This window comes from Aotus nancymaae, unplaced genomic scaffold (assembly GCF_030222135.1).
Source record: "Aotus nancymaae isolate 86718 unplaced genomic scaffold, 86718_ANA_hifiasm-v0.15.2.pri h1tg000006l, whole genome shotgun sequence".
Classification (NCBI taxonomy): Eukaryota; Metazoa; Chordata; class Mammalia; order Primates; family Aotidae; genus Aotus; species Aotus nancymaae.
Window position 1 is genome coordinate 80,105,223 of NW_026988417.1, and position 27,420 is coordinate 80,132,642.

The 27,420-nt window shown below is 37.7% G+C and overlaps 1 protein-coding gene and 2 pseudogenes across 2 annotated transcripts in view; 1 reads left to right on the forward strand and 2 right to left on the reverse strand.

The window, feature by feature from the left end:
- The window catches only part of KLHL8 (kelch like family member 8), a 69,811-nt gene that overhangs the window by 31,748 nt on the left and 10,643 nt on the right, over positions 1 to 27,420 (reverse strand). For both annotated transcript variants that reach the window (XM_012437774.3, XM_012437778.3), the window contains exon 2: positions 5,483 to 5,843. In XM_012437774.3, coding sequence (XP_012293197.1) covers positions 5,483 to 5,698 — 216 coding nt within the window. In that variant the 5' untranslated portion in view covers positions 5,699 to 5,843. The remainder of the gene's footprint in view (positions 1 to 5,482; positions 5,844 to 27,420) is intronic.
- LOC105707047 (enkurin-like) lies at positions 17,567 to 24,676 on the reverse strand (annotated as a pseudogene).
- On the forward strand, positions 22,152 to 23,272 carry LOC105706986 (glyceraldehyde-3-phosphate dehydrogenase-like; annotated as a pseudogene).

Consider the following 27,420-nt stretch of genomic DNA (forward strand, 5'->3'; position numbering starts at 1 on the left):
GGAAAATTTTCCATAAATAGTTGAAAAATGCCCTTTTACTCTAATACACTTTAACATTCTTTATCAGCAACTTCTGCAAGCATCTTCTTTAATATCTTTTACTCTATATGTACATTATTCATTACCATTTGACATTTACATGCCTTTTTCATCACTGTAAATACTATTGTAGTGGATATGCATTTGCATAAATACTTTCTATTTTTGGATTATTTACTTAAGAGAGGTTCTCAGAACTGGACTTCATGGGTAATAATCTTGATATCTGAAAATTAAATATAGCCTACTGGCTGGGTGTAGTGGCTCATGCCTATAATCCCAGCACTTTGGGAGGCCAAGGAGGGCAGATCATCTGAGGTCAGGAGTTCAAGACCAGCCTGGTCAACATGGTGAAACCCCATCTCTACAAAAATACAAAAATTAGCCAGGCATCATGGCGGCTGCCTGTAATAATTCCAGCTACTGGGGAGGCTGAGGTGGGAGAATCGTTTGAAACCAGGAGGCAGAGGTTGCAGTGAGCTGAGATTGTGCCATTGCACTCTAGTCTAGGTGACAGAGCGAGATTCCGTCTAAAAAAAACAAACAAAAAAGCCTACTGTCTTAGTTTGTTCAGGCTGTTATAACAAAATATCACAAACTGAGTGGCTTATAAACAACACAATTTATTTCTCATAGTTCTTGAGACTGGAAAGTTCAAGATTAAGGCACTGGCAAATCCATGTCTGGTAAGGATTTGCCCTAAGTTCACTGATGGCAACTTTTCTTTGTGTCCTCAGATGGTGGAAGGTGCGGAGCAGCTATCTGTGGCCTTTTTTTTTTAAGGTCTAAATACAATTTGAATGAGGTACAGATACATGTCCAACTTGTGATCATGAGTTATAACAAATCATATTTAGTTATAATTATGAAAATAGTGAAATCACAATGTAAAGGAAAACCTTTATAAATAACAACTTCCTCATCTTTAAAGACAGCTTAGGTTTCTATGTATCTCAAGATCTGCTTTGTATTTAAAATGAATAGTGAGGCCAGGCGCAGTGGCTTATGCCTGTAATCCCAGCACTTTGGGAGGCCAAGGTGGACAGATCACCTGAGGTGAGCTCGAGACAAGCCTGACCAACATGGAGAAACCCCATCTCTACTAAAAATACAAAATCAGCCAGGCGTGGTGATGCATGCCTGTAATTCCAGCTACTTGAGAGACTGAGGTAGGAGAATCACTTGAACCTGGGAAGTGGAGGTTGCGGTGGGCCAAAAGCGTGCCATTGCACTCCAGTCTGGGCAACAAGAGTGAAACTCCATCTCAGAAAAAAAAAAAAAAAAAAGAACAGTGAAGAGTGTATATACAATATAAAAATAACATTGTACTTCTTAAAAGTTATATATAAAGGGAAACATTTTTAAAATTACTAAAGGCCAGGCATGGTGGCTCATGCCTGTAATCCCAGCAGTTTGGAGACTGAGGCAGAGAGATTGCTTGAGTCCAGGAGTTCAAGACCAGCCTGGGCCACATGGCCAAACCCCCCTCTACAAAAAATGCAAAAATTAACTGCATGTGGTGGCATGCACCTATAGTCTCAGCTACTCAGGGAGTGGGGTGGGGTTTGGGTCCAGGAGGTGGAGGCTGCAGTGATCCATGATCACATCACTATACTCCAGAGCAAGACTTTGTTGCAAAATAATAAAATAAAATAAGCCTATAATCTGTCCTTTCCTCTTATACAGTAAAAAAAAATTTTACTATTCCTTCATTCTTATACTTTTTATTTTAATTTTATATTTTTCTTTTATTGTAAATATATATTTTTTTCTTTTTTCAACTTTTATTTTAGAATTAGGAGTATATGTATAAGGCTGTTACATGGATATACTGTGTCATGCTGAGGTTTGGAGTATGAATGAATCTATAACCCAGGTAGTGAGTGTAATATACAACATAAAATTAACAGTTTATTTCAATTCATACCCCCACCACCTTCCCTCCCTCCCTCATCTTGTATTCCCCATTATTTTTCCCATTTTCATGACCATGTTTACTCAATGTTTAGTTCCCACTTATAAGTGAGAAAACGTGGTATTTGGTTTTCTGTTTCATTAGTTCACTTAGGATAATGGTTTCCAGCTGCATGCATGTTGCTGCAAAGGATGTGATTTCATTCTTTTTTATGGCTGTGTATTATTCTGTAGTGTATATATAACACATTTTCCTTATTCAATCCATCACTGATGGGCACCTGGGCTGACTCCACATCTTTGTTATTTGTGAACAGCACTGCAATGAACATACTATGTGTCTTTTTGATAGAATGATTTATTTCCCTCTGGGTATTTATCAACTAGGAGGATTGCTGGGTTGAATGGTAATTCAGCTCTCAGTTCTTTGAGAAGTATCCAAACTGCTCTCCTCAGTGGCTGAACTAATTTACAATCCCACCAACAGTGTGTAAGTGTTCCCTTCTCTCCACAGCCTTGCCAACATGTTATTTTTTGACTTGTTAATAAAAGTCATTCTGACTGATGTGAGATGGTATCTCTTTGTGGTTCTGGTTTGCATTCCTCTAATGACTGGTGATGATCAGTATTTTTTCATATATTTGTTGGCCACCTGTAGGTCTTCTTTTGAGAAGTGTCTGTTCATATCCTTTGCCCACTTATTGCTGTACCTTTTCTGTTTAGATATGTTTAGATAAACAAACACTATTGTGTTACAACTGCCTACAATTTTCAGTATGGTAATAAGCTATGGAGATTTGTATCCCAGGAACAACAGGCTACAACATATAGCCTAGGTTATACTACACATGTAGGTTGCAATAAGCAGCTCTAATACAGTCACGTGTTGCTGAAGGATCGGGATACATTCTGAGAAATGTGTTAGGTGATTTTATCACTGTGCAAATGTCACAGAATGTACTCACACAAATCTAGATATTTGCCTAGATATATCTAAGGCAAAAGCCTAGATATGGCCACTCCCAGGCTACAAACCTGCATGGTGTGTTACTGTACTGCACACTGTGGGCAACTGTAACACAATGGTAACTATCTGTGTATCTAAACAGATAAACATAGGAAAGGTACAGTAAAAATATGGTATACAAGATTTTTTCTAAAAGTACACTTGTATAAGGCATTTGCCATGAATGGGATTGCAGGGCCGGAGGTTGCTCTGGGTGAATTACTGAGTGGTGAGTAAATGGGAAAGCCTAGGACTTTATTGTATATTACTGTAGACTATAAACACTGTACACTTAGGCTACCCTAAATCTTTTTAAAATTTTTTTTATAATTAACCTTAGCTTACTGTGACGTTTTCCATAAACTTTTAAATTTTAAAAAATCTTTTTGACTCTTTTGTAATAACAGCCTAAAACACATACATTGCACAGCTCTACAAAAATGTTTTTATATGCTTATTCCAAAAGCCTTTTTCTATTAAGAATTGTTTTATTTTTAAACTTTTTGTTAAAAACTAAGACACAAACTCAGACATTAGCCTGCATCCATACCAAGTCAGGATTATACATATCACTGTCTACTGCCTCCAGATCTTGTCCCACTGAAAGGTCTTTGGGGGTAATAACACACATGAAGCTGTCATCTCCTATAATAACAATGCCTTCCTCTTGAATACCTTCTGAAAGACCTGCCTAAGGCTGTTTTATAATGTTTTTTTCTTTTCTTGGTTTTGTTAAGAATCAATTTTCTGCAATTTTTTTCTTTTTTAATCTTTTTTTCTTTAGAAGGAGTACACACTAATAAAAACAATAAAAAGTACAGTAAATACATAAACCTGTAACATAATCATTTATTAGCATGAATAAGTATTAGGTACTGTACATAACTATGTGCTGTACCTTTTATACAACTGGCAATGTGGTAAGTTTGTTTACACCAGCATCACCACAGGCATGTGAGTAATGCATTATGCTAGAACACTGTGATAGCTACAACATCACTAAGTGATAGGAATTTTTCAGCTCCATTATAATCTCATGGGACCACCATTGTATATGGAGTCCATCGTTGACCAAAATGTCCTTATGTGGCACATGATTGTACCCCCTGAGAAACATGAAAAAGTTAAAATCCTGATTTACTAGCTGAATGAAGGAAAGGTGATCTTCCTTAAACACAGAGTCTTAAAATTTCTTAATATAGAATGCTTAACTGTTTAAATATAGATCACTTTCTCCATTACTATTTTTCTCTTCTATTAGATTATGTCTGTGCTATCTTCTAAATGTCCTCCAAAATAATGTATTGAAACTTAATCCCCACTGTGCTAATATTAAGAGGGGGAGCCTTTGGGAAATGATTAAATCATAAGGGCTCTGTGATCATGAATGAATTAGTGCCTTAAGAGAGAACTGGAGGTAACTAGCTTAGGCCCATTTTGCCTATCTGCCTTCCATGTGAGGACGTAATGTTTATCCCCTCTGAAGGATGCAGCAACAAGGTACCATCTTGGAAGCAGAGAGGGCAGCCCTCACCAGACACCAAGCTTGCTGGCACCTTGATTTTAGACTTCCCAACATTCAGAACTATGAGAAATAATTTTCTATCATTAGCACAGTGGCTCACACTTATAATCCCAGCTTTTTGGGAGGCCCAAAGCAGTAGGATTGTTTGCACCCAAGTTTGAGACCAGCCGGGGCAATATAGCAAGACCCTATCTCTACAAAAAAATGTTTTTAATTAGTCAGGCATGGTGATGCATGCATCTAGTCCCAGCTGCTCAGGCCGCTGTGTCAGGAGGATTGCTTAAGCCCAGGAGTCCACCAAAAATTTTTAATACTTCACTGAGAGGTAAGAAGAAAATACTTTAAATGTGTAAAGAGCAACAATCAGAACATAGGCTTTTCCATACTGCTTTATCACTTTTCCAATTTTATTAAAACTGTTAGAACAACATAATCCTATAGATGATGGGCAAAGGTCACTGTAGACTTTTTCATCCAAGGGTAAGTAGACTATATTTCACTATCAGGTGTAGATAAACAGTCCCACTTAACAGATGATAACAATGAAGTAAAGATTAAATTACTGGAATAGAGATATACTGTAAAACACTAGTATAGCTGAGTAAACAATTCAAATTCCTAACTTCTAACCTATATTCAGAGTCAGCAAATACATCAAGATATTTAAATTCACAAGTGAAAAGCTTATCTGGTCAACAGCAATTTATTAATTTCACTAATAATATTTGTTGTTGTTCCAGGGTTTCAGAACTCTGAGAAGTTAACTATGAAATAATTAGTATCAACATTAAATTAGCACAATAATTTTACCTTATGCTAACTTCTCTTCATTTACCCTCTATGTTCTGTCTCCTACATTAAAAAAAGATTGAGACTAAAAGCATTCTGACTGTATCAAATATGTATACCAACAAAATTTGCCTTATGTGGTTACAGAAACCCCCATTTTTCATAGTACACTGAAGAGGCTGAGAAAAGTAGAAAAAAGGTAAGCTCACCTTTAGTGTGACATCGCAGAGTTCTCCATTCTCATAAAATCGAAGAAGAGAACTATGAAAATCTTTCCAAGCTTCATTTGCTTCAAAAGTAAAGGAATCTTCTCCATCACCATCACTAATTGAGGATCTGTTCTTTATTTGCTGATGCTGTTGTTGCTTTTTCCCCTTTGTAATGTGATTCCTAGCTTGTTTTCCATTCACAGAATCTGAAGCCATTTGCAATATTCCTCTTTTAATATAGCTCTCTTCTCAAACATTCCATTTATTCTTTTTCAAAGGGTAGGGAGAAGGCAGAAGGTAGATGTAGACGCTACACTTCAGATGCTTTTCAAAACCCACTCAACTGTCACTGTATAGTTTGCTGTGATTGAAAAATCAACAATAAAACACATAGAGACAAACCAAAGGGAAAAAATTATTGTCAATAACTGTAATTTGTTATTACTATACATGCAAAATAACCATATCAATCATTTACAAAACAAAAAACTTTGTTTTTATGCTAAATGTCATATAATTCACTTCTGCTAATTATTTTATATCGATAAAGGAACTCCTTTAAAATCCAACAACTGACTTTTGAGCACATGACTTTTGAGATGTGAAATATGATATCTTCAAATAGAAAGGCTGTGAACTAAAATTTTTCTATTTTTTAAATTTTTTTTTTTTTTTTTTTTTGAGACAGAGTCTCACTCTATCACCAGGCGCCAAGCTGGAGTGCAGTGGCACAATGTTGGCTCACTGCAACCTCTGCCTCCTGGGTTCAAGCAATTCTCCTGCCTCAGCCTCCTGAGTAGCTGGGACTACAGGCGCACGCCACCATGCCCAGCTAATTTTTGTATTTTTAGTAGAGACAGGGTTTCGCCATGTTGGCCAGGATGGTCTCGATCTCTTGACCTCATGATCCGCCCGCCTCGGCCTCCCAAAGTGCTGGGATTACAGGCTTGAGCCACTGCACCTGGCCTATTTTTTAAATTTTTATTTTAGAGACGGGGTTTCTCCATGTTGCCCAGGCTGGTCTCAAACTCCTAGGCTCATGCAGTCTGCACACCTCAGCCTCCCAAAGTGCTGGGATTACAGGCTTGAGCCACCTCATGTGGCCATGAACTAAAAATGTTAAAATTTTGAGGCTTAACTGTTTTTTTTTTTTTTTTTAGCAGAACAACATGATCCTATAGATGATAGGCAAAGTTCACTAAAGACTTTTTCATCCAAGGCTAAGTAGACTGTATTTTACTATCAATATAGATAAACAATCCTACTTAACAGATGATAACAATTAAGTAGAGAGATACAGTAAAACACTAGTATAGCTGCCTTAAAGCTATATGATTTAGTAATGCAAGGCCAAAACAGAAGGATATTTTGATTGAATTAGGTTCATCCTAGATTCTGAAGTCAGATCATGATTCTATCACATACCAACTGTATACACTTGAGCAAATGACAACCTGCTTAGACCTAAAACTCTCCTGTGAAACAGAGATACCACTTACAGAACTATTTTGAGGATTAGAAATATTGTACTGCCACAAATAGGAAATGCTACACTCTTGCAAAGATCTCATTTTATTTCCATTTTCACATAGAACTTATTAGTATTTACACATAAAATCAAACTTTCCTCATCATCAAAGCATATTTGATGAATATCCACACCATCAATAGATTTATGCTACAATTCTACTTTGGTGGCAGGAATAAAGGATTTTAAGTTATTAATAAAACACCTATTCCATCACTTACTGGCTATGTAATATTTTTTAAGACTTTACTAATTCTCAGTTTCTTCATCTATAAACAGGGATACTTATCTATCTCATGGCACTATCCCAAGATTTACATCAAATACAATAATGAATTTACAAGTGCTTGTTTAAATCATTGGTATTAGATTGGAAAACTCTGCTTATTATGTAGTTTCAGAAAACTGTAAATATCTTAACCAGAACTTTAGCTATATTAGGTTCTTTATTGTTAATCTCATCATTTCTAGCTTTTGAAAGGAATCAAAATGGTCAACGTAAGATTATATAGTTATTAATGCCTTCTTTTGGTTTCTGTAGCAGACATACATGACAGTGATCCTTAATGAGTCATGTCTTCATATAATCCTCCTGCATGCAGGAAGAACCCGTGACTTGCTTCTACTTGACAGAATGTGGGAAAGGGATGAGATGTCACTCTCTTGATTATGTTGCATTATAGAATATAGTGTGAGCAGACTGGAGTGAGAAGCTCTCCTGCAGGCCTTGAAAAGCAAACCACCATGGAGAGAGTCATGTAGCAGGGAACTACAGGATATCACTAGGACCTGAGAGAGGATTTCACCTGACAGTCAGTAAAAAGCCAGACCCTCAGTCATACAGCTGCAAGGAAATGAATTCTGCCAATGACCTGAATGAGTATGGAAGCAGATTTCTCCATAATTGAGCCTCTACATAATACAGCCTGGCCAACGGCTTGATTGCAGCCTTATGAGATTCTAAGCAAAGGACCCAACTATGCTGTGCCCGGACTCCCGATGAACAAAAATTGTGAGATAATAAATGCATGTTATTTTAAGCCACTAAATTGTGGCAATTTGTTACATACAATAAAAAACAAATACAGACATCTTCTGTCAGGTCTAAAATTTTATCTGAGGAAAGTTTCTATAGTTATTCTAACAGGCACCAACCACTGTAATAGCTCTTTTAAATTCACATTCCTGCTGCAAAATCAACAAAGAACAAATGAGACAAATGGAAAACAAACAGCATAATCAGGACTTAAAAACTTTTTCTGTCAAGGGCCACAGAGTAGATATTTTTGGCTTTGTGGGCCATAGTCTCTATCACAACTACCGAACTGTATCATTGTAACACAAAAGCAGCCAGAGACAATAGTAAATAAACACAGCCATGTTCCAACAAAACTTTAATTATGAAAAGAAAAATACTTGGTGGCCAGGCGAGGTGGCTTACGCCTGTAATCCCAGCACTTTGGGAGGCCAGGGTGGGTGGATCACCTGAGGTCAGGAGCTCAAGACCAGCCTGGCCAACATGGCAAAACCTCGTCTCTACTAAAAATACAAAAAATAGCCAGGTGTGGTGGTGCATGCCTGTAACCCCAGCTGCCTGGGAGGCTGAGGCATGAGAATCATGTGAACCTGGGAGGCGGAGGTTGCAGTGAGCAGAGATCGCGCTACTGCACTCTAGCCTAGCAACAGAGTAAGACTCTGTCTCAAAAGATTAAATTAAGATTTAAAAAGTAAAAAAACACTTGGTGAGTGTGATTTAATCCCCAAGCTCATAGTTTGCTGATCCTTGAGTAAGATGGTTGATTTAAACTCAACAATATCAATAATCACATTAATATAAATGAACTAACCATTTCCAATTAAAGGTAGAGACTCAGGAATACTACTCAGCAATACAGACAAACTATGGAAACATGTACAACCTGGACAGATCTCAAATTATGCTCAATTAAAAAAATCTATACAGTACGATTGATCTAAATAACACTCTCAAAATAACAAAATTACAGAGGTAGAGAACAGATTACTGTTTGCCAGAGGTCAGGGAAGGATGAGAGGGGAGGAGTAGCTGTGGCTATAAATGAGTAGTACAACAGATACTTGTGATGGAACTGTGCTGTATCTTGTCTGTAGTAGTGATATGAATCTACATGTGATAACATACACATACACACAAATGAATGCATGTAAAACAGGTGAAATTTGAATAGCATAGACAGAATGTATCAAAGTCAATTTCCTAGTACAAAAGTTATGCAACATGTTATCATTGAGGGAAAGTGGGTGAAGGATACATAAGATCTATTATTTCTTACCATTGCCAAGTGAATCTACAATGGTCTCAAATAAAGACTTTTAAAAAGAGAGATTTTCAGATTGGACTTAAAAAAACCCAACTATTAGCTGCATACAAGAAAAAAACCTACTTTAAGTATAAAGATACAAATAGGTTAAAGTAATTGAATGGAAAGAAGATACACCATGCCAACAGTAACAACAACAACAAAATCCTGAAGAATTTTTAAAAAACTGAACAGTAGGCCAGATGTAGTGTCTCATGTCTGTAATCTCACCACTTTGGGAGCCCGAGGTGGGTGGATCATAAGGTCAGGAGTTCAAGACCGGCCTGGCCAACATGGTGAAACCCCATCTCTACTAAAAATACAAAAATTAGCTGGGCATGGTGTCATGTGCCTGTAATCCCAGCTATTCAAGAGGCTGAGGCAGGAGAATTGTTGAAATGGGACCCAGAGGCAGAGGTTGCAGTGAGCTGAGATCACACCACTTCACTCCAGCTTGGGCTACAGAGAGAGACTCCATCTCAAAAGAAAAAAAAAAGAAAGAAAGAAAGAAAGAAAAAGAAAAAGAAAAGAAAATATGAAAAGAAAAACACAGAAAGTAGCTATAATATCAAACACATAAAACTGCTAGTGATAAAAAACATTATATAAAAATATCATGTACAAAAGAAAGAAGTTGGACCCTTACTTTACACCATATACAAAAATTAACTTAAAACGGATTAAAGACCTCAATGTAGCCATGAAATCATAAACTGACTAGACTTGAAACCGCAAAGCTACTGGAGGAAAACACAGGGGGGAAAGCCTTCACAACATTGAATTTATCAATGATTTCTTGTATATGACATAAAAAGCATGAGCAATAAAAGCAAACACACACAAATGGGACATCAAATTTTAAAACTTTTGTGCAGCAAAACAATCAATCAATAGAGAAGAAAAGGGAACCTATAGAATGGAAGAAACCAGTATTTGCAAATATATACATGATAAGGGGTTAATATCCAGATATACAAAGAACTTCTACAACTCAATAATAAAAAAAAAAACAAGGAACCTAACTTAAAAATGGGCAAAAGGCTGGGTGCAATGGCTGGTATGACTGTAGTCCCAGCTACTTGGGGGGCTGAAGTAGGAGGATCACTTGAGCCCAGGAGTTCAAGGTCAGCCTGGGCAACACAGCAAGCACCTGTCTCAAAATAAAAATAAACAAAACAAACAAAAACCAAAAACAGGCCAGGTGTAGTGGCTCATGCCTGTAATCCCAACACTGGCAGGCTGAGACTCAAGGACTGTTTGAGCCCAGGAGTTCGAGATCAGCTTGGGCAACACAGACCTTGTCTCTACAAAAAATACAAATATTAGCTGGACGTGGTGGCATGCACCTACAGTCCCAGCTTCTTAGGATGCTAAGGTGGGAGGATCACTTACACCCAGGAATTCAAGGCTGTAGTGAGCTGTAATCATGCCACTGAACTCCAGCCTGGGTGACAGAGTGAGACTGTCTCAAAAAAAAAAAAAAAAAGGCAAATGACTTTAATAGACATTTCTCCAAAGATTATAAACAGCCAAGAAGTACAGCCCTTCTTCAGTATCCTCAGGGGTTTGGTTGCAGGATGCCTGCAGATACCAAAATCTATGTATCCTTAAGTCCCATATATAAACTGGTATGTTATTTGCATATAACCTATGTACGTCTTCCTACATACTTTAAATTATCTCTGGATTACTTATGATATGTAGAACATCCATCAGGGCAGTGGAAAATTACAGAAAGACACAAGCCTTCTTGGAAGGCTGGAAGGTTTTGCAAAAGCCTTGGGAAAAGGTTTATGGCTGAAGGCAGCCTAATCCTCTTACTTGAGCTAACATCATAGAGCAGATAACAAGAGAATGTAGAGGAGTTTATCTAAATAGCTTGTTTACTCATGTGGTTCTAAGACAGATCTTTGATCATTCTTGGGTGCGTGACTCTAGCAGAGGTTCCCTGGCCACACTGACTGGCAAGTCTGTGTCAGTGTACATTTTTCATCCATTGCTTGGTCAAGTCTGCCAGCCGGATTCAACAGTGATACCTAAGACCAATAACTGCTATGTAAATAGTTGTTATATTGTATTTTTATTATTTTTTTTATATTCGTTGGCCTCATAAATGTCTTCTTTTGAAAAGTGTCTGTTCATATCCTTCATCCACTTTTTTTTTTTTTAACAAAGAAATGAACAGCATACCTTTGGAGGTTTTTTTTTTTTTTTTGAAGAAAGAAAGAGAGAAAGAAAAAAAAATGAAGGAGAGGAAGAAAAAGGAAGAGAAAGAGGGAGAGAGAATGGGAGTATTGCTTTATTGTACAGGCTAGAATGCAGTCTAAAAATGGGAATTGAAAACCTCTTTTATGTCAATAATTGTGCTTAACAATGGAGACAGGAAGGAATAAGGGAAGAAAATAACAAACAAGCAGCCCAATATTTCATTTAAATCTATGAAATACTATGCAATTACTGATGAGTGATTTACTTACAATTATATTGTCACTTTTAGAATAGGTGTGATATGATACTGATAAGAATGTATGTTTTATGTATTTGAAGTGGAGAGTTCTATAAATGTTTATTAAGTTTACTTGTTCCAGGTCTGAGTTCAAGTCCTGGATTTCCTTAATTTTCTGTCTCGTTGATCTGTCTAGTATTGACAATGTGATGTTACAGTCTCCCACTATTATTGTGTTGGAGGCTAAGTCTCTTTATAAGTCATTAAGAACTTGTCTTATGTATCTGGGTGCTCCTGTATTGGGTGTGTATATATTTAGGATTGTTAGCTCTTCTTGTTGCATTGATCCTTTTATCATTATGTAATGTCCTTCTTTGCCTCTTTTGATCTTTGTTGCTTTAAAGTCTATTTTATCAGAGGTGAGAATTGCAACTCCTACTTATTTATTTATTTATTTATTTATTTTTGCTCTCCGTTTGGTTGGTAAATCTTCCTCCATCCCTTTATTTTGAGTCTTTGTGTATCGTTGCATGTGAGATGGGTCTGGATGCAGCATACCAATGGGTTTTGGCTTTTTCCTGTCTGTATCTTTTGATTGGGGGCTGTAGTTGATTTAAATTTAAGATTAATAATAATATATGTGAGTTTAATACTGTCATTTGATGCTAGCTGGCTGTTTTGCCCATTAGTTGATCTAAATTCTTCATTATGTTAATGTTCTTTACTTTTTGATAGATTTTTTTGGAAAGGCTGATACTGATTGTTCCTTTATACGTGTAGTGCTTCTTTCAGAAGCTCTTGTAAAGCAGGCCTGGTGGTGATGAAATCTCTAAGTACCTGCTTGTTTGCAAAAGATTTTATTTTTCCTTTGCTTGTGAAGCTTAATTTGGCTGGATATGAAATTCTGGGTTGAAAGTTCTTTTCTTTAAGGATGTTGAATATTGGCCCCCACTCTTTTCTGGCTTATAGGGTTTCTGCTGAGAGATCTGCTGTAAGTCTGATAGGCTTCCCTTTGTGGGTAACCTGACCTTTCTCTCTGGCTGCCCTTAGTATTTTCTCTTCATTTCAACCCTAATGAATCTGACAATTATGTGCCTTGGGGTTGGTCTTCTTGAGGAATATCTTTGTGGTGTTCTCTGTATTACCTGGAGTTGAATATTGTCCTGCCTTACTAGGTTGGGAAAGTTTTCCTGAATAATCTCCTGAAGAGTATTTTCCAACTTGGATTCATTCTCTTCGTCACATTCAGGTACACCTATCAAACGTAGATTAGGTCTTTTCACATAGTCCCATATTTCTTGGAGACTTTGCTCATTCCTTTTTATCATTTTTTCCTCTAATCTTGTCTTCTCGTTTCATTTCATTAAGTTGGTCTTTGACCTCTGATATCCTTTCTTCTGCTTGATCAATTTGACTGTTAAAACTTGTGCTTACTTCACAAAGTTCTCGTATTGTGTTTTTCAGCTCCATTAATTCACTTATATTCCTCTCCAAATTGTCTACTGTCGTTAGCATTTCATCAAACCTTTTTTCAAAGTTCTTAGTTTCTTTGTTGGGTTAGAACAAGTTCTTTTAATTCACAGAAGTTTCTTATTATCCACCTTTTGAAGCCTACTTCTGTTAATGGAACGCACTCATTCTCCATCAGGCCTTGTTCCGTTGCTGATGAGGAACTGTGATCCCCTGTAGAGGGAGAGGCATTCTGATTTTGAGTATTCTCTGCCTTTTTAGGCTGGTTTCTTCCCTTCATTATAAATTTATCCATCTGTCGTCTTTGTGATTTCTGACTTTCAAATTAGGTTTCTGAGTGGACGTCGAACTTGTTGATTCCCAGCGCCGAAATCTGAGCAATCCACCGCACCAGCCAAAACAGCGGTGTTAAGATTGATGGTGCTCTTCTGCCCGGGAATCTCTGGTCTGGCTCCCGGTTATCTCCGCCGCGCTGAGGCGCCGGCAAAACTGCCATGCTGGCCACAAGAGTCGCGCTGGCGACCCGTGGGGCTCCTCTGCTGGGAATCTCCTGGTCCGTGAGAAACAAAAATTCGTCTGAAAGTGTGGCGTCCTCTCGTTCTCTGCGCTTTCACTGGGAGCTACAATCCCGAGCTGCTAGTGATCAGCCATCTTGGATCTCTCTCCTCTCAGCCATCTCTCTGTATTTTTTAAATATGTATTATTTTTTATTGGGTTTACAAAACATTTTCAATCCATGTTTGGTTGAATCTAGGGATGCATAACCTGCAGATACTGATGGTAAACTGTATATAAAAAGATGTTCAGTATCATTAATCATCAGGGAAATGTATATCAAAATCATGACATATCATCTTACACTTGTTGGGATAAGGAAAGAAAGAAGTGTTGGCCAGGACTTGGAGAAACTGGAAACCCTTTTAACTGTTGGTGGGAATGTAAAATAGCTTCCATAGCTGCTATGGAAACAGTATGGATAGTCCTCAAAAAGTTAGAAACAGAACTACCATAAAATCCAGTAATTCTGCTTCTCAATATACAGCCAAAAGAAATGAGAACAGGACATCAAAGACACATTTGCACATCTATGTTTACTGTGGCATTATTTACAACAACCAAGAGGTAGAAGCACCCTAATTGTCCATTATCAGATAAATTAAAAAATAAAATGTGGTTTATACATACAATGGAATACCATTCAGATTCCAAAAAGAAGAAAATCCTCTCATATGCTACAACATGGATGAATCTTAAGGACATTATACAAAGTAAAACAAGCCAGACACAAAAAGACAAGTTCCACTGATTCCACTTATATTAGGTGTTTAAAGCAGTCAAATTCATAGAAAGTTAAATGGTGGTTGCCAAGAGAGATGGAAAGAAGAGTTACTGTTCAATGGGTATTGTTTCAGTTTTGCAAGATAAAGTTCTAGAGCTCTGTTGGACAACAATGTGCATACAGTTAACACTACTGTACTGTACACTTAAAAATGGTTAAGATAGTAAATATTACACTGTTTTTTCACAATAAAAAAAGACACTACATAATGACAGAAGTGTCAATTTGCAAAGACACAGTCTAAATGTGCATATACACCTAACTTCAAATCTTCAAAATACACAAAGCAAAACCAAAAATAACTAAAGGGAGAAACAGACAAATCCACGATTATAATTGAAGAGATTTCAACATTTCTCTCCAGTTACAGAACTAGTTAACAGAGCATTAGCAATGATATAAAAGAACAGAATATCTTCAACCAAATGGATTTCATGGGTGTTTACAGAATAATTCTCCCAACAACAGCAGAATATACATTCTTTTCAAGTGCACATGAACCAATATAAAACATATCCGGAGTCAATAGATAACCCTAAACAAATCTAAAAGAAATTACATTATATAAAATGTAGTCTCTGACCATAATGAAATTAAACTAGAAACAAGTAACAAAGGCAACAGAAAACTCTCCAAATGCTTGCAAATTAAATGCACACATCTAAATAATCCATGGAGCAAAGAGAAAGTCTTAAGAAAAATCAGAAATTTCTTTGTTACGTTAGTTAGTTCCTAACAAAAATGAAAATATAAAATGTCAAAAATCTGTAGGCTACAGGTGAACAAGTGGCTTAGGGGAATATTTAGAAAATTAAGTGCTTACATTAAAAAAAATGTATTAAATCAATATTCTAAGCCTTTACTTTTAGAAACCAGAACCTAGAAAAAGAAGAACAAAATAAACTCAAAGCAAGCATAAAGAAAAAGAGCGTAAACAAAATAAAATTGCAAACAAAAAGACAATAGATAAAAACCAAAACCAAGAACTATTTTTAAAAGATCAACAGGCCTGGTGCAGTGGCTCACCCCTGTAATCCCAGCACATTGGGATGCCAAGGTGGGTGGATCACTTGAGGTCAGGAGTTTAAGACCAGCCTGGCCAACACAGCAAAACCCTGTCTCTACTAAAATATACAAAAATTAGTTAGGCATGGTAGTGGATGCCTCGAATCCCAGCTACTCAGGAGACTGAGGCAGGGAGAACTGCCTGAACCTGGGAGGTGGAAGTTGCAGTGAGTCAAGATCACGCCACTGCACTCCAGCCTGTGCAACAGAGCGAGACTCCATCTCGGAGAGGAGGGGGAAGGTGGAAGATCAACAGAATTGATAAACATCTGACAAAAAAGTGGGGAGGGGAAGACACACATCACCAAAATCTGGAATATCAGAGACTATCATTACAAACCCCACTGACATTAAAAAAGTAAATAAGGTGAATGCTATGAAAAATTCTACATAAATGTGACAACTTAGATGAAATGGACCAATTCCTCAAAGCCCACAAACTACCAAAACTCACCCAAAAGACAACCTGAGCATTGTTATAACTATTAAAGAATTTAAATCAGTTTGAAAAGCAATCCTCGAGCCCAGATGATTTCACTAAATTCTACCAAACATTTAAAGAAGAAATAATCTCAACTCTATAAAATTTCTTTCAGAAAACAGAAGAGGAGAAAACACTTCTCAACTCATTTTATAACATAAGCTATTACTCTGTTACCAAAAGCAAAGATAGTACAGAAAAAGAAAACTATAAATCAGTATCCCTCATAAATACGGACATAAAAATCCCCAACAAATATTACAAATATAATTAGAAAATATAGAGAATGATCAGGACCAAGTAGAATTTATGCTAAGAGTTTATGCAAGGCTGCTTCAATATTCAAAAAAAATAGTTTACCATACATATTACCATCATATTAAACCATCACAACAACATACTAAAGAAGAAAAACAACAAAGTATAGGTTATCTCCAGTGCAATAAAGCAATAAAAAGAAATAAAAGGCAAAGACTAGAAAGAAATAAAACTGTCCCTATCAGCAGACATAATTGTCTACGTAAACCACTCCCAAAGAACAGCTAGAACTAGTAGGTTGAGCAAGGTCACTAAAAACAAGGTGAACACACAAAAAATTAATCATATTTCTACATACTAGCAATGTACAACTGGAAACTGAAATTTTAAAAAGCAAGACCATTTACAGTAACTTAAAATGAAATACGTATAAATCGAACAAAACGTACAAAATCTGTATGCTGAGAAATGTTGATGAAAGAAATCAAAGAAAATCTAAATAAAAGAATAGATAAAAGAATCATTGGCTGTAAGACTCAACATAGTAAACAGGTTGATTCTCTATAAATTGATGTCCAGATATAAAGCAATTCCAATCAAAATCACAGCAACATTTTTTGTAGGTATAGACAAGCTAAGTGTAAAATTTATATGAAAAACAGACACTAAGGAAATCAGAATAAAGTATGAGCTTTAGTTAACACTACTGTACCAATATTAGTTCACTAATTGGAACAAATTACCATACTAATGTAAAATGTAAATAATAGGGAAAGAGGATAAAAAAGTATAAAAGAATGTTTCTGTAACTCTAAAAGGCCTATTTTTAAAAAATGACAAGATGGTAATGGTGAATGGAGAGGCATCAACAGAAAAGAACAAAGAGTTCAGAAGTAGACCCACACAAATATGACCAATTGTTTTATGACAAAGTACAAAAGCAATTTAATGGAGAAAAGGCAGTTTTTTCAACAAATGATGTTAGAACTGGACATCTACACACACAGAAAAAATGAATCCTTATAGCCTGACTATAAGGATTATAATGGATTATAAACTATAATCCACTATAAGGACTATAGTTTATATAAACTATAATTCATTATAAGGACTATAAGGATTATATAAACTATAAAATGGTTTGTGCCTGGGAGACTAAGGGAAAAAGATCACCAGAGTTCAAGCCCAGCCTGGGCAACACAGCAATACCCTGTGTCTAAAACAAAAAAGAACCTTGTCCTAAGGCTCACATATAATATAAAAATTAACTAAAAAATGGATCTGAGACTATAAGATAGACAAACATATATATATACACACACACACACACACACACATGCACACACACACACATGGCTTTATAAGGTTTTTAAAATTTTTTTTTCAGAGGTGGGGGTCTCACTATGTTGCCTAGGCTAGAGTGCAGTGGCTATTTACAAGCACAACCATTGCACACTGTAGCCTTAAACTTTGAGGCCACTGTACCTGGCTATAGTTTTATATAGTTTCTGATCCATTTTATATAATATATAAAATACATTTTATGCTATATACATATATAACTTATATAAAACAATAAAACTTTTGAAGAAAACATAGAAAAACTTCATGACTCAGGGTCAGGCTACTAGTTGTTAAATATAAAAGAAAAATATTGCTAAAATTGACTGCATCAAAATTAAAACCTTTTGCTATGAGAAAGACACCATAAGAGAATAAAAAGACAAGCTCCAAACCAGGAGAAAAATGTTGGCAAATCACACATTTGACAAAAAAAATTGCATCCCAAATATATAAAGAACTTTCAAACTTAACAGTAAGAAAAATAACTCAATTAAAATATGGACCAAAGACTTTAAGGCACTTCACCAATGAAGATATATGGATGGCAAATAAGCACACAAAAAGATGTTCAACATCAGTCATTAGGGAAATGAAAATTAAAATAATGAACCAGGTGCAGTGGTGTGTGCTTGTAGTCTCAGCTATGTAGGATGATTGCTTAACCCCAAGAGTTCGAAGCTGTAGTGCACTATCATCCGATCATGCCTGTAAACAGCCGCTACCCTCCAGCCTAAGCAACACAGCAAGACTCTGCCACCACCACCACCCCACACACACACCCCACAATCATAATGAAATACCACTATACATCTATTAGAATGGCTAAAATAAACAATACTAACAATTCCAAGTACTGGTGAGGATATGGAACACTTGGAATTTCCATGTACTGCTGGTGGGAATGCAAAACAGCACCACTGCTCAAATGAATAAATGAATGAATAAATGAATGAATGAATGAATGTGGCAGTTTCTTACATAGTTAAACATACTCTCATACTATGACCCAGAAATCTGACTCCTGGCAATTTAACCTAGAGAAATGAAAGCTCGTGTTTGCACAAAAACTTGCACCTGAAAACGTATAGCACCTCTAAGTTACAATTGCTAAAAACTGAAAATAATCCAAATAACCTTCAACAACTGAATGAATAAACAAAACTGTGGGTACAACCATACCACAGAACACTACCCCACAATAAAAAGGAACAAACGTGGTACATGCAACAACTTGGATGAATCTCAATGGATGCTTAGTCTCAAAAGGTTACTACATAGTCTATGATTCCATTTATATGATATTCTCAAAAGGACAAAATCATTGTGATGAAAAACAGATCAGTGGTTGCCAGGGATGAGGGGCAGGGAAAGAGTATGACAAAAAGGAGATGGCAAAAAGAGAGTTTTATGGGATGATGAAACTATTTTGCATCTATTTTAAATGTTAATTTAAAATTGATTTGGGTGGGGCTGGGAGGATCACTTGGGCCCAGCGTGGGCAACACAGTAAGATCCAGTCTCTACAACAAATTTTAAAATTAGCCAGGTGTGGTGGCATGCACTTGTAGCTACTTGCGAGGCTGAAGTGGGAGGATCGCTTGAGCCCAGGAGGTTGAGGCTACAGTGAGTTGTGATCATGCCTCTGCATCCCACCCTGGGTGACAGAGCAAGATTCTAACTCAAGAAAACAAACAAAACACACACATACACACATACACACACACACACACACACACACACAATATAAAAGCAGACACCATCATCAGCATTATGATAGAAAACACAATCTGCCAGCCACTATTCTAATTGCAGGTGAATTAAATCATTTAGTCCTCACTACAACTCTATGAAGTAGCTACTTTTATTTTGCCCTTTTCCTCCCACCTCAGCCCCACTGCCCGAGTAGCTGAAACTATAGACGTGCACCACCATACAAGGCTAATTTTTGTATTTTTTGTAGAGATGGGGTTTTGCCATGTTGCCCAGGCTGGTCTTGAACTTCTGAACTCAAGTCATCTGCCCACTTAGGCCTCCCAAAATGCTGGAACTACAGGCCTGAGCCACTGTGCCCAGGAATCTTCTTTCACTTTTTTTGTCATGCCATATTTTGTGCCCTAACTATCTGAGGGAACTGAGGCACAGTGAGATGGAGTAAAGCCCAAGTAAGTGGTGGAGCCAGGATGTGAACCTAGGCAGCAGGGCTCCCCAGCCTGTGCTATTAACTACTACACTACTGTTCAGAGCACTTTATAAGTGAAATATAATTACAGAACAAAATACATGAAAAACCAAGGTCCTTATCTTCTCTCTCACTATACTTTCAAATTATCCTACTTTCACAAGTAGCAACACCATTTTTTTCAGTTATCCTACTTCAAAACTTGAGCCATATTTGACTCCTCTCAACTTTCACAACCTATCCACTTCAATTCTCCTGGATTCTATTTGGAAAAATCTCTCCTATTTACCCATCCCTTTTTTCCTATTATTATAGAACTCTATTCTCTCTCATTGTACTCTAGTTCAGATGCACATCATATACTAACCTGGATTATAATGACTTCCCCTAACCAATCACCACATTCCCTCCTTCCCATCACTAAACATCTATCAAAGATTGGATGCTGCTAGATTTATCTAGCTCTAATTATCCTTTCGAAACTGCTTAATGTATGTAGTTCAGCTTATCCTGGCATTCAAGGTCCTCACTGCTCTGGCTCTAGTCTATCTTTCAGTCTTTTTCTCCATTCATTTTTTAATATAAAGTATGTAAAGGGGGAAAGAAGATGGAAAAACTACTTACAAAACCACTGTGCACTATCTATTTTGCCAGAAATCTTAAATATACTCTCGTTTAAACATCACATTATAGATGGTCCTAGCATCCCTGACTTGCCCAAGGTCACACAGCTAGAAATGGTGGGAAATGGGGTTTCAATCTAGCTGTGATTAAGTCCATTATTTTTCCACTATATCACAGACTTCCTTATTCAGTTTTCCTCAAATATATTTGCAAGTGCTCAAGCTATTCCTTGTGAGGGAATGATGTCAAGGTCCAGCTTAAAGAACGCTTCTTTTTTTTTTCTGATTAAGACTATTTTTATTCCTTTGTAGTATTTTCCTTTATGAAAAACTTATAGTTTTATTTTTATATTTTCCATGTTTTTTTCCCTACATTGAAATCCCTATACTCTAAAGATCCATTCTTACTTATTGGCAATATAAATAATTTTGTGCTTTTCAATTACACCAATGTAGTGTTCCAGTTGCTTCCTTTCTTCTTCCAGCCTCTGCCTGCGGATCTTCTATGGTATGGAATCTATAAAGACTGAGAGGGACTGGAATTCTTTATGCACCTCTTCCCAGTTCTTTTTCAGCCCCTGCAGAATTGCCTCCCTTTCTTCATCAGAGACCCTTTTCATAGCTACTTTCTTAAGGTTTTCCTGGATATAACGATCATATTCTTCTTGGGCTTTATTTCCTCGTTTCGCTTACATATGTATTCAGGTGTGACACCATAATCCTTTTTATTGATGTACTTTGGAGCTAGTCCTGAAGGCTCAAGATCATGCTTGTCACCAGTTCTTTTATCAACATAAATTGGTTTAGGCTTTTTAGTCACTCCCATGACGACATCGGCTGCATTTGTATTTATAAATTTTTTTTCACTCTGTATTCCCATGACAGGATGATCAGTCCTCAATGGCACAGCAGGCTTTTTGGGCACGTTCTGATCAAACATTTTTATGGGTGGTAGAGTTTTTTCCTTTGAATGTTTCTTTAGGAAATCCTTTGGAGAAGGTACTTCAACTTTTGCTGATCCCATCGTTTTCATTGCAGTTTTAGTTTTTTGCATGCCATCTTTTACAGTTGCCTTAAAAATTGATATGTACCTAGGAGGCTGGGGAGGCTCCTTCAAGTCACTGGGTATGAGGTTATAAATGCACTCAGAAGGGCACATTGGATCCATGGTCACCAAATGACTCCTTAAAAGCTACTATTCTCAACTTTTTCTCCCTGTCCCAGTATCTCCGTCCCTTTCTTACTTCTTTGCCTTCTCAAGGACCTCGGGTTCTCTCTTTCACATTGTCTCCCTTTGACCCCCTCTTAGCAGTACTCTCTCGGGAAGAAAACACCCTATTTCTCCTGGGATTGCCAAGTGTTCTTCAAATACGCTTCTTTTATGAAGTCTTCTCTAATTCTCCCAATGGGGTGTGATCTTTCTCGTGAACCCCCATAGTACTCTGTATTTCTCCAACTTGTTCACTTTCTTCCTTTTGTATTTTAGACTTGCCTGCTTAACACAGCGTACTCTTTGTCAAAGACTGTGTCTTAACAATATCAATGTATTTGCCTACAATAAGCCAGAGTTCTGAGAGACTGAATTAATATGATCTCTATGGGCTGGTTTTTCCCTCAACAAGGTAAAAAACTGGATCAACTCAGCTCTGTGCTCCTCCCATTTGACAGACAGCTGCATGTTCTCAAGCATCTTTGGCCACATCCCTGAGATACCAAGTGAAGGTGAAGGCCAGAGTCAATGGATTTGGCCATACTGGGTTCCTGGTCACCAAGGTTGCTTTTAACTCTGGAAAAGTAGATTGTCGCCATCAATAAACACTTCATTGACCTCAATTACATGGTCTACATGTTCCAGTATGATTCCACCCATGGCAAATTTCATGGCACTGTCAAGGCTGAGAATGGGAAGCTTGTCATCAATGGAAATCCCAGCACCATCTTCCAGGAGCAAGATCCCTCCAAAATCCAATGGGGAATGCTGATGCTGAGTATGTTATGAAGTCTACCGGTGTCTTCACCACGATGGAGAAGGCTGAGGCTCACTTGCAGGGAGGAGCCAAAAGGGTCATCATCTCTGCCCCCTCTGCTGATGCCCCTGTGTTCGTGATGGGCATGACCCATGAGAAGTATGACAATAGCCTCAAAATAGTCAGCAATGCCTCCTAAACCACCAACTGCTTAGCGCCCCTGGCCAAAGTCATCCATGACAACTTTGGTATTGTGGAAGGACACATAACTACAGTCCACGCCATCACTGCCCCTCAGAAGACTGTGGACTGCCCCTCTGGGAAACTGTGGTGTGATGGCTGCAGGGCTCTCTAGACCATTATCCCTGCCTCTACTGGCACTGCTAAGGCTGTGGGAAAGGCCATCTCTGAGCTGAATTGGGAAGCTCACTGGCATGGCCTTCCATGTCACCACTGCCAACGTGTCGATCGAGGACCTGACCTGCTATCTGGAAAAACCTGCCAAATATGATGACATCAAGAAGGTGGTGAAGCAGATGTTGGAGGGCCCCTCAAGGGCATCCTGGGCTACACTGTGCACCAGGTTGTCTCCTCCAACTTCAACAGCAACACCCACTCTTCCACCTTCAATGTTGGGGCTGCCATTGCCCTCAACAACCACTTTGTCAAGATCATTTCCTGGTATAACAATTAATTTGGCTACAGTAACAGGGTGGTGGACCACATGGACCACATGGCCTCCAAGGACTAAGACCCCCAAACCACCAGCCCCAGCGAGAGCATAAGAGGAAGAAAGAGGCCTTCACTGCTGGGAAGTCCTTGGCACACTCCAGTCCCCCAGTATACTTTTAGAGTCTCCCCTCTTCACAGTTCCCATGCAGACCCCCTGAAGATGGAGGGGTCTAGGGAGCCCCACCTTGTCATGTACCATCAAAAGTCCCCTGTGCTTAGCCAAAACACAAAAACAAAAACAAAAAACAAAAAAACCTGGGTCAACTCTTTTTAGTCTAGCGAGTCTTTTTTTTTTTTTTTTTTGAGGCAGGGTCTCACTCTGCCACCCAGGCTGGAGTGCAGTGGCACAATCTTGGCTTATGATAGCCTTGGCCTCCCAGGATCCAGCAATCCTACCAGCATGCACCACTATGCTGGGCTAATTTTTGTATTTTTTTGTAGAGATGGGGTTTTGCCATGTTGCCCAGGCTAGTCTCCAACTTTTGGACTCAAGCCATCTTCCCACTTGGGCCTCCCAAAATGCTAAGACTACAGGCCTGAGCCATTGCACCCAGGAGTCTTCTTTTCCTTACTTTGTCATGCCATATTTTGTACCCTAACTATCTGAGTATTATGACAGTAGGTATCACTAATATCTTATTTTTTAACTTTACTAAGTTAAAGTACACACAATTCAAAATGACCATGCACTTTTTTCCCTTACAACAACCTACTCTAGCTCTATCTAGTGAAAGTTTTGTTACTATTGTCACAAAATGTTTTCCTTTGTCAGAGTACTATTTCTATGAAAAAGTCTTTTCTTGTTTTTAGATGGAGTCTCGTTCTATTGCCCATGCTGAAGTGCAGTAGCGTGACCTCGGCTCACTGCAACCTCCGCCTCCAGGGTTCAAGCTACTTCAGCCTCTGGAGTAGCTGGGACTACAGGCACGTGCCACCACACCCGGCTAATTTTTTATTTTTTTTGTATTTTTAGTAGAGACAGGGTTTGGCTATGTTGGCCAGGCTGTTCTCGAACTCCTGACCTCAGGTGATCCACCCACCTCAGCCTCCCAAAGTGCTGGGATTACAGGCATGAGCCACAACACCCAGTGGAAAAGGGCTTTAATAAATACTCATTTTTATAAAATTATTTTTACAGATTTGGGTAAGATACAGCAGCCCAAAAACTGTCTATACAAAATTCTCTTAAAATGGCCTATTTAAAGAATGCAATGTTCTCAACTTTTAAAAATCTATTATATATGATAGAACAGGAAGACAGGAGCAGGAAAAGCTCCTTATTCAAATACTATTCACTCTGCCTAAGGAACTCAGCAGACTTTAGGACTTATAGACTGCATATTAGTATCAAGTAAAAATATAATTCAGCCTAAACTCCAGAATTTAAACAGCCAGAATTAAAAAATATATATATATATATATATATATATATATATATATGTCTAAGATTCTGATTCTTGGGGAGAAAAATAAATGATATACCCCTCCTTCCTCAAATATATTAAAAGACTAAAAACACGGAGAGAGAAATGGACATGTCATTGTCATAACATGCCACAGATGTCCATTTCAGTCACATGCTGGCATGTTATGACAATGAAGCAGACAGGAAGTTGATTCCTTTTTATTTTTTGCTCCTCTAAGTGCCAGTGAAGTCATATCGATCAACAAAAGAGGAAGTTACAAAGAAAAAATACTTCAAACAGAAGCAAACAGGTTTATGGTTCAATGCAGAGCATATGTAACAAAACTAATATATTTTTATATGTAAACATCAGTTACAATGAATTACAGAAAGCAGGACTGATAGAAAAAGCTTAAAGATACTGTTATGCTAAGCCAGACCACCGTATTCTCTTTCTCTAGCTTCCTTTGTACTTATAATCTCTAACATATTTTAGCATGTGATATAAATATGTAACATCATTACACCGAATACTGTACTAACTCACTTTACACTGTGTTATCCTCACAACTCTTTGCGGCACAGTGACTGTGTTTTCACACTACACGTTAATCATAAGACTACTAAACAGAAAGAGGAACTCCACATGCCACTTGGTGTTCTATTTTGGGTTTTGCTTTGTTTTTTCAATACAAGGCCTGGCTCTATTGCCCAAGCTAGAGTGCAGTGGCGCAATCTCAGCTCACTGCAACCTCTGACTTCTCGCCTCAAGCCATCCTCCCACCTCAGCCTTCTGAGTAGCTGGGACTACAGGCACGCACCTCCACACCGGGTTAATTTTTCTATTTTTGGTAGAGATGGAGTTTCATGTTGCCCAGGCTAGTCATGAACTCGTGAGCTCCAGCAATCTGCCCACTTCGGACTCCCAAAGTGCTGGGATTACAGGCGTGAGCCACCACGTCCAGCCCCAAATGGCACTTTGAAGGTGCCTTTTAAAAAACTCAATGCTGGCTGTGCATGGTGGCCCACACCTGTAATCCCAGCACTTTGAGAGGCCAAGACGAGTAGATCACCTGAGATCAGGTGTTTGAGACCAGCCTGGCCAACATGGGGAACATCGTCTCTACTAAAAATACAAAAATTGCCGGGCCTGGTGGCGGGCAATCCCAGTTACTCGGGAGGCTGAGGCAAGAGAATTACTTAAACCTGGGAGGTGGAGGTTAAGTGAGAGTAATTCTCTTAAACCAGGTTTAAGAGAATTACTTAAACCTGGGAGGCGGAGACTGCACTCCAGCCTGGGCAACAGAACAAGACTTTGTCTCAAAACAAACAAACAAACAAAAAAAACCCTCAATGCCATAATATAATTGCTGCTGTAGTACTCTATTTGACACAATCCTCTTTAAAATAACTTTAAAGAAATTATTTTATAATTCAGCTGAATGAAGAATTTAAATGATACAAAAGATATTTTATAGCAGGAGCTGATTAATTTTAGAGCTACACCTGAAAGCTGACAGAGGCTGTGTGTGCATTTACCAAAATCCAACTCTTACATATCTGTGAAATAATTAAAGTTATTTTATAATTCAGTTAAAGATTTTAAACAGAAAAGATATTTTATAGCAGTATGTGATTAATTTTAGAGCTACACCGGAAAGTTGATACCCCTGCACATTTGTGAAACAACAAAATGGCAAACCCTACCTCTCATGTTCTATAGAGCAAAACCTGAATATGTTTAATTTTCCACATGCTGTAGGCTATTTCACACCTCTCTGCCTCCTTTCAGGTTTTCTGCTCTTTCAGAAATGCCCTTTACCACCACTCTCCCCTTATCAGCTAACTCTTGCTCATCTTTTAAGACTCAGCTCAGGTTTATCTGCTTAAGGCCATCCCTAAAAATATTCCCTATTCCTAGTACTTCCTGTGTTCCAACAAAAATCTGAAGTCTTTTTCATTGTACTTATCACAAAGTGATTACATACTCAACTTTTGTTCAAATTTTAAATACTTATTACTTACAATAAGTACCTATTCACTACTAGTCTTCCCTGTAACAGTATATAAGCCTGTAAAAATATAGGCACCATCTCTCTTCACTGCTATCACTACCATGTTCAGTCAACACATATAACATAATAAACAAACAGAAGTACCTAAAATATTTTTTGTAATGAATGAACAGATTATGAACACTAGAGATTATTTTTCTACTACAATCCAAATCAATATATGCTTAAATGATTTTCACTAAACATATGCATAAGACATTACTTCAATTTTTGAATCACTTTATTTCAAAGGTAATATTCTTCTTAAAATTTCCATTTTTACTTTTAAGTCAGGGAAAAAGTAGGCTATATTCATTATTTCCTTTTTATTTACAAAAGAATAAAATTGTAAAATTTTGAGTCAAACAATCCAAAATATACCAAAAATTAAAGGAGAATCTGCTGGTTTGAAAAACTGTATAATAGCTTCAATAGTTCCTACTCAAAGTATACATGACTTCCAACAAGTTATTGCTGTGCCTTTAAAAAAACGTTTTTCTTGGCCAAGCTCAGTGGCTCAAGCCTGTAATCCCAGCACTTTGGGAGGCCAACACAAGCAGATCACTTGACCCAGGAGTTCAAGACCAGCTTGGACAACAAGGCAAAATCCCAACATAACAAAAAATACAAAAATTAGCCAGGCATGGTGGCACACACCTGTGGTCCCAGCTACTTGGAAGGCTCAGGTGGGAGGATCACTTGAGCCTG